We start from the raw sequence: 12,120 nt of genomic DNA, 5'->3' as shown, positions 1-12,120 counted from the left end.
GATTCAGAGGTTAAGGGCGGCCATTTTAGGTTGAAATCTTAGTCCTCAGTTTGCATCACTTATGAACTTACGAATGAGTCTCATGAGTCTTACAGCTTCTTTATAAATGTCTCAGACTGCTCTTACTCCTATTTTTTTTTGACACAAGTCATAGCTTAAGAGCATTTCTGAGAAGTTTTAGAGATATGGGCCCTGGTCAATTGTAAAAAAATCCACAATATTCCCAAACAAATTACAGTTTAAAATGTTTTATTTCATTGCGACTTTTAAAAAAGTGTCAGTAGCAAAATCTTATCAGCTATAAATCTCTTGCCAAAACTTTTACATGGCAGGAGAAAAACAAGTGCACCGTAGTTTCCGGCTCTTACAAACGAAAGCCACGAGCCTCCACTATAAACCAAAATGGATTACATAAAATGTCGGCGTTGGAGTAAAGATTATCCTGTAAGTCTGTGTGGGTGCAGCTTACAAACAACAGACTGATAAGATTGATATCTTTCACTAAATATCTTGATGGAATCAACAGCAATATGAAGAACATCTTTAAAATCATTATTTTATTACACGTGTGTGGTGTGTTTACATTTAACATTAATACTTTCACATTGTTACCAGAAACAGTGTCTCTGTTATTAAAGTTACTTTAATTTTATACCACTTGAATGCAGCTGTTATATTTATATAATGCATCAATTATGTGGCGTATGGTCATTACATAGACATAAGGTGTATATTTTCCAGTAATACTGTACACTAAAAACCAATAATCAATACAGAATAAAAAGTAAGCGGATCTCTCACACACACTTTTACATACAAGGTGATGAGACAATTTAATTACATAAGTTACCATTGAAGTGCACTTGATCATTTTAAAATTTACTAAAATGCATACTGAGTGCATCATTTATGTATTAATGCAGGTTATTTAATTATTTCTGGACTTTATTTAAGTCCACCGCATCATTTTGAAATTAATTTTTGTGCACATGTGTCTGCTTACAAAACAGGTGTGTGTACTACATTTCTAAAAAGACATTGTATAACTTGTAGCAGTTTTTTTACTTATATGAGTAGTCTTAAGAAAGTTACAAACACATATTGGTTACGCTGTATTTTACGCTGTTTACAATGTAATTATAAATTAATAATGATTAACAACATGCATGAAGGCTATAGGGTAAGACTTTGGTTTATGGTCAGTTGCTTCTAATTATGCATAATTTACTGTTATCACTATAGTAAGTTGGCTACATAACGTGTCACAAAGACACCGTAAAATAAAAAATAAATGATCTGTTTGTTTTTCGCCAGATTTAATCCATTTTATATTTTAATTTTTGAGGGATATACCACTGTTTACAGCAAAGCTAAAAATGATCAAAGATACAAATTTAGATCTAAACAGAAATACAACATTTAAGTTTAACCGTATGCATATTTTTGGTTTCATTTTAAACCTACATCACAATATGTTCAAGGCTTTACAGAAAATTCTAAAAAAAAAAAAAAAATTAGCAGGGATACGGCATTCTGTTAGTTTAGTTAATGTATACTAGGCAATAACAAATTGTTTCATAATTGGCAAATTAGAATGTGATATCATTATTATCGTAATTGTTTAAACACAAAATCTGCTATGCGTAGAACAGTATAATTAACCTACTTTTAAACTTTTTTGTACATCAGAAATTTAAATTCTTAACCAAACATAAAAGCAAACAGTGATTCTCAAATTGTGGCCCCAGTTTTATGACTTTTTATAAAATAATCATAAATTCTTTGTTATTAAATATTAGAAAAATAAGGCTACTAATCAACAGCAATACATTGTATCATTTAATGTTTTTTTAATACAAATATTAAGTTTTGAAATGTTTATGTCATAAATTTTCTTTCGGGTGGCACCATATACACCTTTTGAAAAGTAAGATTTTTTTTTAAAGCAAATTTCAGCATTTTTAACATCTTTAAGATATGAAGAATAACACATTCTGCAGTAAATACATTATTAGGTGATTGCATATGATGTTGTGATGGTGGGAAATGCAGGTCGCGACTGCGAATGACGTCACTGCCAGGAAGTGAGTGCACTGCAAGTCTGAGAATGCAAGTGCAACCTTTTTTTTTTTTTTTTTGCAAGTGCAACCACTGCAGCTAGACTGTAATCCAAATTTTTTAAAGATGTGTCGAATCAGGCAGAGCAGCAGCACAATTAAAACTTTTTATTTTAAATGCTACAACATTTGCCATTTGCTTTATATACAGTTAAAGTGTCTGGTAAATTAATATAATAACAATCAGACAAATGGTCAGTTGTTCTCTTCAGACCAAATTAAGACAAGATTCAATCATCTCAAATCTGTGTATCATTACTAGTAATCTGTGTATTATTGTTTGTGTTCTTCAGGTGTGTTTGGTTATGAAGATGAAGTGAAGTCAGTGTCAGTGTATGAGGGAGATTGTGTTACTCTACACACTGGTGCTGTAATGCTATGGAGACGTGGTGAGATAAGGTGGAATATCAAAAACAACTTCAGCTTGGTTGATAGATATCATGATCTAGCTATTATTATTGGAAATAACATCAGATATTACGATTATGCTAATGAGAGATTAAAAAACAGACTGCATATATCAGAAAGGACTGGAGATCTCACCATCAGGAACATCAGAATCAAACACACTGGACTCTATGAAGCAGAGATAAACATTTTCGGGTTAGATATCAAGAGATTCAGTGTTGTTGTCAAAGGTGAGCATTTTTTTAAACAAATAAGTTTTAATTTTTAAACCTGAATTGAAGAATTAAAGTGCAAACATCATATTAGTAGTTATGTGTGTGACGAAACAATCTCCTCACCCTGCATCACTGCTGTCCCTTTGATAGGAAGATGCTGGTCATGAGACAAATGAGGAATTCTCAATGACACATTTGTAACGTGACGTGTAACCTAAAATGACCAGAGGACATAAAAAGTTCAGTTATGTCAGATATACAGTATTGTTCAAAATAATAGCAGTACAATGTGACTAACCAGAATAATCAAGGTTTTTAGTATATTTTTTATTGCTACGTGGCAAACAAGTTACCAGTAGGTTCAGTAGATTCTCAGAAAACAAACAAGACCCAGCATTCATGATATGCACGCTCTTAAGGCTGTGCAGTTGGGCAATTAGTTGAGAGGGGTGTGTTCAAAAAAATGGCAGTGTCTACCTGTGACTGAACAAACTCAACACTATTTTGTACAAACATTTTTTTTCTGGGATTTAGCAATCCTGTGAATCACTAAACTAATATTTAGTTGTATGACCACAGTTTTTTAAAACTGCTTGACATCTGTGTGGCATGGAGTCAACCAACTTGTGGCACCTCTCAGCTGTTATTCCACTCCATGATTCATTCACATTTCTTGTTTTTCTTCAGAAACAGCATTTTTGATATCACCCCACAAGTTCTCAATTGGATTAAGGTCTGGAGATTGGGCTGGCCACTCCATAACATTAATTTTGTTGGTTTGGAACCAAGACTTTGCCCATTTACTAGTGTGTTTTGGGTCATTGTCTTGTTGAAACAACCATTTCAAGGGCATGTCCTCTTCAGCATAGGGCAACATGACCTCTTCAAGTATTTTAACATATGCAAACTGATCCATGATCCCTGGTATGCGATAAATAGGCCCAACACCCAGTGCTTTAAGTGGCCCAAAAGAGGTGCCGGTACTCTATTTTTTTTTTTTTTTTGCTGACTCGACTCCTATATTGAAGGGGTTTTATATTTAGCAGTCAACAGACGACCTTGTAAAAAATAATTAATCCTTTTATAAATTTGTGGATTTGCTTGAGCTAGAAATAGCTACTGAACATAAATAAAATGTGCAAAAGGATTTTGAAAAAATACCATTAAAAAGAGCTACTGTAGAAAGAGTTTTTGAACATAAATAAAATGTGCAAAAGGTAGATGTGTGAGTAAAATGTTCAGCATGGTTAAATGTTAAAACTAGTTGTTCAGATAGAAAGAGCTTGAAAAAAAACTTTAAAATGACACCAAAACCATGTCTATGGGGTCAATAATAACAAAATACTGGCCATTTAAAACTCTAAAGTAATTTATTTTATCCCATTGTTTTACATTTTGCGGGTGGTAAAACTACTGTGCAGGTCGTTCAAATTCATTGAAATTTCGTTTACTTTTAGTTTAGCAATTAAACTAAATGTATATTACAATTTCAAGAATGTTTTCTGCACATCGCCTGAGAAAATCCGAAGTTGCGTCGAGCGGAACCAAACTGACAGCCGCGACAGCGGAGAATATCACGTAGCCTACCTACAAGGCTTGCGTCTGACCTGCAGCTATCATTCTGGCTTGGTGGGATGTCAGTCAGCGAGTCCTCTGATTCTGACGGCGTTCTTTTACTACTCAGTCTAAAACAAGGAGGGCATATTACGTGTTCATTGTATTTTCATTTTAACCGAGCAGCTATGGTTGCGCGTTTCACACGCAAACACACACCTTTCCAGAGCACGTTGACACTGACTGAAGGACGCATGCGCTTTTAACTTGTAAACGCAAGGGTGTATGGGTAATGTAGTCTCTGCTCTCGGTGGAACGAATTAGGAAGCGCTCTGAAAAGTGGCAGCGCAGCCAAATGATTAAATTAAACCTCTGATTTTTAAACAGATGAGCGTTCCGGTACGCTAAAAGCACGTTCTGGGCGCACGTAGAGGTGGTGGTACGCTCAAAAGCTATTTTTAGAAGTGGCGGTACTGAGTACCGGGGCGTTCCGGCCCACTTAAAGCACTGCCAACACCATAGTAGGAGAAACATGCCCATATCATGCTGCATGCTTCACTGTCTTCACTGTGTACTGTGGCTTGAATTCAGAGTTTGGGGGTCGTCTCACAAACTGCCTGTGGCCCTTGGACCCAAAAAGAACAATTTTACTCTCATCAGTCCACAAAATGTTCCTGCATTTCTCTTTAGGCCAGTTGATGTGTTCTTTGGCAAATTGTAACCTCTTCTGCACATGCCTTTTTTTAACAGAGGGACTTTGCGGGGGATTCTTGAAAATAGATTAGCTTCACACAGACGTCTTCTAACTGTCACAGTACTTACAGGTAACTCCAGACTGTCTTTGATCATCCTGGAGGTGATCATTGGCTGAGCCTTTGCCATTCTGGTTATTCTTCTATCCATTTTGATGGTTGTCTTCCGTTTTCTTCCACGTCTCTCTGGTTTTGCTCTCCATTTTAAGGCATTGGAGATCATTTTAGCTGAACAGCCTATCATTTTTTGCACCTCTTTATAGGTTTTCCCCTCTCCAATCAACTTTTTAATCAAAGTACGCTGTTCTTCTGAACAATGTCTTGAACGACCCATTTTCCTCAGCTTTCAAATGCATGTTCAACAAGTGTTGGCTTCATCCTTAAATAGGGGCCACCTGATTCACACCTGTTTCTTCACAAAATTGATGACCTCAGTGATTGAATGCCACACTGCTATTTTTTTGAACACACCCCTTTCAACTAATTCAACTAATTGCCCAATTGCACAGCCTTAAGAGCGTGCATATCATGAATGCTGGGTCTCATTTGTTTTCTGAGAATCTACTGAACCTACTGGTAACTTGTTTGCCACGTAGCAATAAAAAATATACTAAAAACCTTGATTATTCTGGTTAGTCACATTGTACTGCTATTATTTTGAACAGTACTGTATATGGTTCGTCCACCATAACATAAAATGAAACTGACATAGTGATATTTTGTTTTTCTGTGATATAAGAAATACTGGATGACTTACTTCATTATTTGATAATACCACAGGGCTGTTGAATGCTTTATTCTGATTGGTTGAGAAATGTTTCTTGGGTATGCATTATAGTTCAATAAACACCCCTGACCTGTCAAATGTCTTAAATAACCACCAATAACCACCAGAAGCAATGTCTGTGGTAATCGTGATATAAGCAGAATAATTGACTCCGGTCCTTTAAAGGTGCAGTGTGTAATTTTTAGAAGGATCTCTTGACAGAAATGCAAAATAATATACAAAATTATATTATCAAAGGTGTATTAAGACCTTTTATAATGAACCGTTATTTGTTTGTTTGTTTGTTTAGCTTTATTTGTCCCCTGTGGGGCAATTTGGTTTACAGCAGCAGTTACATACAATATACAAAACATACAATAATACAGTAGGTTTTCCTCAATCATTTAAAAAACCAATAGCTCTTGGGATCATAGACTTTTTGAATCTGTTGGTCTTACAACGTGGAACATTATAACGGCGCCCAGAATTTAACAGTAAGAACTCTTGACACAAAGGATGGGATGGATTAGAGATAATAGCCTTAGCCTTCTTCACACATCTGACCCTGTACACCTCACTGAGATCATTTAAAGCAGTTCCAACTATTTTTTTACACACATTAACTACAGAAGTCAGACGGTTCTTTTGCTTCTCCAAGAGGGAACCATACCAACAGATAAATGAAAAAGTAAAAATTGATTCAATAAAGCAAGTATAAAACATTTTCATAAAAACAGAATCCAGGTTAAAATTTCTAAGTATGCGAAGAAAATACATACGTTGATGAGCCTTTTTGCAAACTGCATCTACTTGTGACTCAAAGCATAGCTTATTGTCCATGACTGTCCCCAGGTATTTGTAAGTTTCTACCTGCTCCACAACTTGACTGTTGATAAGAGCTGGAGTAAGAGACACAGATGTCCTACCAAAGTTAATAAGCATTTCTTTAGTTTTGTTTACATTTATTTTAAGAAAGGAGGATTCGCACCATTCGACAAAATCTGATAAAACAGGGCCGTGCTCAAAGTTTTTTTTACTTAAAAGTGAAACGATAACAGAGTCGTCTGCAAATTTAACAACATGATGACCTGGGTAGGTACTTTGACAGTCATTGGTATATAAAACAAACAAAAGTGGTGACAGGACGCAGCCCTGTGGGGATCCAACTGATGATGAGAGTACATCTGAATGGACCCCGTTCACCCTAACACGCTGGGGCCGCTCTGTTAAGAAATCCATCAGCCAGCTAATCAAGCCAGGATCAATGTTAAAATTTTGTTTTAGTTTATCGGCTAAAACATGGGGTCTTATACAATTGAACGCTGAGGAAAAATCAACGAATAGTAACCGGACCAAAGAACCTGCCCCCTCAAGATGTTTTAAGATTAAATTTAAAAGTGTTCCTGTGGCATCATCCACCCCCCGACCTGGCCTATACGCAAACTGTAAGGGATCTAATTTGTCCTGCACAGAATTCATTATGGCAGTCTTCACAAGTTTTTCAAATGATTTCATCACCAGGGAAGTGAGCGCAATAGGTCTAAAATCGTTCAGTAGCTTAGGAGCTTTTATTTTTGGAACCGGAACGATTATAGAGTCCTTCCAAAGATGAGGGACCAAATGCAACTGTAATGACAATTGAAAGATGTAAGTAAAAATTTCAGCCAGTTGCACAGCACAATTTTTAAGAAGTCGTCCTCCGATATGATCAGGACCAGGGCTTTTCCGCTCTTTAACTGATCTAAAAACTTTGATGACATCACATTTGTCAATGTGGACATTAGGGGGAGCACAAGCAGAGTCCTTAAAAACAGAAACCTCATTACAAAAATTATGCTCATCATAACGATTAAAAAAAACATGTTTTTATGTTTTTATTACCTTAGAATGAGATGCTTTTATCTACAGAGGGTCCCCTTACATGGAAGTCACCATTTTGGGCCTCCGTGTTTCTACAGAAGCCCTTAACGGACAATTTTTTAAACTACTTTGTCTCCGATGATGACCTGTTTGTCCTGTGGTGGCTACAGTAGCTTCTCTATGTGTTTCAAAAGCAAGGGGTGAGCAGTGAACTGAGCCATTGGTTGCAATTCACAACCTCACCACTAGACGGCTAAAATTTACATACTGCACCTTTAAATAATTTGAAAATAATGCACACCCACATTGTAACTCCCTTGGGTGTGCATTATTTTTTTAATAAATTAACGACCCGTCATCAATTATTCCTTACTTAATGTTATCATTATAGATGTTAAAGGTGCAGTGTGTAATTTTAGCGGCATATAGTGGTGAGGTTGTGAATTGCAACCAACAGCTCAGTCCACTGCTCACCCCTCGCTTTTGAAACACATAGAGAAGCTACTGTAGCCACCACCGGACCAACATGTTATAGTCGGAGACAACTTAGTAAAAAAACTTAAGGGCTTCTGTAGAAACATGGCGGCCCAAAAATGGCGACTTCCACGTAAGGGGACCCTCTGTGTATGTAGATAAAAACGTCTCATTCTAAGGTAATAGAAACATAATGGTTCATTATGAAAGGTCTTTATACACCCCTGATCATATAGTTTTGTATATTATTTTCCATTTCTTTCAAAAGATGCTTCTAAAAATTATACACTGCACCTTTAACGTGGCTTTTATTGTAACTATGACAAAACTGACTGTAACTTTAGATTATAGTGCAACTGTACAAATAAAATATCTGGGTTTTTTTGTAGAGTCTCCTCATGTTATTAATGCTGAAACAAGCAATGTGAACTCAGTGTCAGTGATGGAGGGTGAATCTGTTACTCTTCAAACTGATGTACAAATACAGAAAGGTGATCTGATCATATGGAGGTTTGGATCTGATGGTGATCTCATAGCTCGAGGTGATATGGAGGACGAAAAGAGGAACTATCGAAATTATGAGGATTTAGAGTATAACGAGGATTATGTTTATAAAGACACTAGGATCTCATATATAGATTCTGATTGGAGATTCAGAGACAGACTGAAACTGAGCGATCAGACTGGAAATCTCATCATCAGTGATATCACAACTGAAAACACTGGACTATATGAGTTAAAGATCAGCAGCAACAGCAGAGAGATCTTACACAAGACATTCAATGTTACTGTCAGGGGTGAGTGTCTCAAATCTCTCATAGGAAAGATGACCGGTGCACTTTAATACTTATAAATACATTTAATATGAATATGTGATGATGATAATAAATGTTTCAATTTGTAAATCCAAGTCAGTGATGGTTAAACTAATGCTGAACTGGACTTATTTGATTCAAATGATTTTTGATTATAATTAAAGTGTAATGTAAAATGATATAATGAAAATCATTAACAATGACTGCAGAAAATAAATGACAATAAATGTTACCATCTCTCTTTGTCAGGTCAATGGTTTTCAGGTGCGTATTTAGGTATTATAACTGGAATAGGTGTTTCTCTTCTCCTGTTTGTTCCTCCTGCTGCTGTTGCTTTGATGGTCTACTTTTACTGCAAGATCTCGACAGTAAAGAGACAAACGGGTAAGTTTTACGACTATTGATATTGTTGAGAAATAATATCTGTATTGTTATGTGGTAAAAAGGTTTAGTTTTTGTCATGCCCAATAGTACGAAGGAGGATTAGGGCCAAGATAAAATAAAAAAAATAAAACATCTTAAGATTGTCAAGAAAATATAATGCAAGATTAAACTTGTTTTTTGAGAAATAGGTCAAAATAAATAAAATTGCAGGAATCAAGTCAGAATATTTCAGAATAAAGTCAACCTCATGAGAATAAAGTTGTGAGGTTTTGAGAATAACGTGAAAATAACGAGATTGAACTCATAGCAATACGAAATTAAAGACAAAATATTTTGAGAACTCGTATTGCAAATCTCCTTATTTTCACTTTATATCTCTCAAAACCAAAAAAGCACTGTAAAAGTTTTTCAAACGTAAACTTTTTACTTAAACATTTTGGGACAGTTTCCCGGACAGGGATTAGACTAGACTAAAAATATTTTAAGACATATCTTAAAATACATTGGTGCCATTGGTTTTTTAGTATGGCATGTTTGTTAAAACTAGTTATATTTCCTAATTAAACTCAGGCCTAGTCCTGTGTTAAACTAATCCCTGTTCGGGAAACCACCCCGGTGAAAAAAACTAAGCATTTGGGGTTTTACCAATTAAAGTATTTTTTAAGTTGATCCAACTTTTACTTTGTAGATTGTAGGTATTTTTTTATTATAATGACTTTAATCTAAAGATGTTTTCCTCTGCACTGTCAAAAGTAAAAAAGTAAAAAGTTTAATCAACAAAAAAACTTAAATTGTTATAACCAATTTTTTATGTTCCAACTTAATCTAACTTTTTACTTTTTACAGTGTATTAATCACTAGGCCTGTTTCATTGTGTACTTTTTGATCGGTGATATGTTTTCATTTAAACCTGGCTTGATTAAAGAGAAGGTGGAGTGATACATTAAACATAATTAGCTGTCAAAGGATTAATCGCGATTAATCGCATACAAAATAAACGTTCGTTTTTGCATAACATATGTGTGTTCACTGTGTGTAATTATTTTGTATATATAAATTCCCCAACATGCATGAACGTATTTAAGAAACGTTTACATTTTTATATGTTTATTTAGATTTTGATATATTTAATTTTACATATCAATTTAAAAATATATACATAAATAACATGTTTGGTAAATTTCTTAAATGTATGTGTGTGTTTATATATAATTACATAATTACACACAATACACACGCAAATTATTATGCAAACACAAACTTTTATTTTTATACGATTAATCGCGATTAATCATTTAACAGCCCTAATAATTAGTGTTTGAAAGAAATTAAATGTTATTTGTTATAAATATAATATGTGTTTTTCTCTTAAATGTCTTGCCTTGACAGTTAAAAAGAAGACAGGGATGGAGGGAGATTCAGTCACCCTATACACTGATCTTACTAAACTAAAAACTGATGATGTGATCAAGTGGAGATTTAGAGATCAAGAGATCATAGCTGAAATCAACAGAAAGGACCACACATTCTCTACATATGATGGAGATGATGGAAGATTCAAAAATAGACTCTATCTGAAATATCAGACTGGAGATCTCACCATCACAAACATAAGAACAGATCATTCAGGATTTTATGAACTGAAGATCATCAGTAGTAAAGGAACATCATGGTCTCAGTTCAGTGTTACAGTCACAGATACATAACCCAAGTCTAATGCTATCATATTTTTGTTAGTTAAGCCATTATAATGTTCGAGCCTCTGCACATCATCACAACATTTGATATACAATGACAAACAAAATAAGAATGTCTGCTTCCGGGAAGAGTTTTTTGATTCATTTTCTTCTTTTTATTCTGTGTAAATGTTTTTGTCTTGTCGAAACTATAAAGTTACATGGCATTAAAAGAACAAGTGCACAGAAGTTTCCGGCTCTTTCAAACAAAAGCCATGAGGCTCTATTTCAAAAGGAAATGGTTTATGTAAAATCTCAGTGTCGGGTTAAACATATAATGAAAGTAGGCTATGTGTGGGTGCAGCTCACAGACAATAATCTGATAAGATTTACATGTAAATACAATCTTCAATACTGGAATCAATAAACTAGCAATATAAAGAACCTGTTTACAATCAGTATTTTGTTACACGTGTTTAACTAAAGCAAGGACTGTTTTTAATTTTTGGATTCAAAGGAACCTGACGATTTATGGATGTGTTCTCTGTAAACATGAGGGAATATGGGGGTTGCTACATCCTGTATTCTCTCTGTATGTCAGTCCAAGAATGTGCTCAGTTATTCACAAAGATTTATCCCGGTTTATTTGGAGAAATACAACTAAATATGTAAAAAGACGAAAATTATCAGATGCACATGCTTTGCTAACCCCACAGACAGGTATGCTATAAGTCTGAAACAAAAATAATTGCTTTATCAAACCATACTTTTTTGAAACATAGACGTGTTTTTGGATAATAAGGTATTACATAAAAAAACACAATGCGGAGAAAAAAAATGTGTTTAAAAGCGTCGAAGCACTGTGAAAATCTGATAGTTTTACTACATTTAAAATCACACGATAGCAAAAAAAGTTTAACCCAGCATACTTCTCAAAAATGTATGCGGGCATATAAAACCATATAGAATCTTCCTGAACCAAGCAATGTTTTTTCCAACTATTTTTATACTATAGTTATATCAACAGAATGTAACAATTTACAAATCAGAAAATGTTATTATTTGTTATCCAAAAGTAATTGTGAAAAGAATTTTTTTA

The 12,120-nt window shown here is 34.6% G+C and overlaps 1 protein-coding gene across 1 annotated transcript; it reads left to right on the top strand.

Moving 5' to 3' along the window:
- Nucleotides 1–411: 411 nt before the first annotated feature.
- Nucleotides 412–11,433, top strand: LOC141359323 (uncharacterized). Its single transcript, XM_073861599.1, has 5 exons — nt 412–573; nt 2,411–2,755; nt 8,536–8,943; nt 9,211–9,345; nt 10,735–11,433. The coding sequence occupies exons 1-5, from the start codon at nt 531–533 to the stop codon at nt 11,049–11,051; spliced, it is 1,248 nt and encodes a 415-aa protein (XP_073717700.1). The 5' UTR covers nt 412–530; the 3' UTR covers nt 11,052–11,433.
- Nucleotides 11,434–12,120: the final 687 nt, after the last annotated feature.

This window comes from Misgurnus anguillicaudatus, chromosome 23 (assembly GCF_027580225.2).
Source record: "Misgurnus anguillicaudatus chromosome 23, ASM2758022v2, whole genome shotgun sequence".
Classification (NCBI taxonomy): domain Eukaryota; kingdom Metazoa; phylum Chordata; class Actinopteri; order Cypriniformes; family Cobitidae; genus Misgurnus; species Misgurnus anguillicaudatus.
Note: the sequence above shows the minus strand (reverse complement) of the source record. Positions and strands in the feature narration are given on the sequence as shown.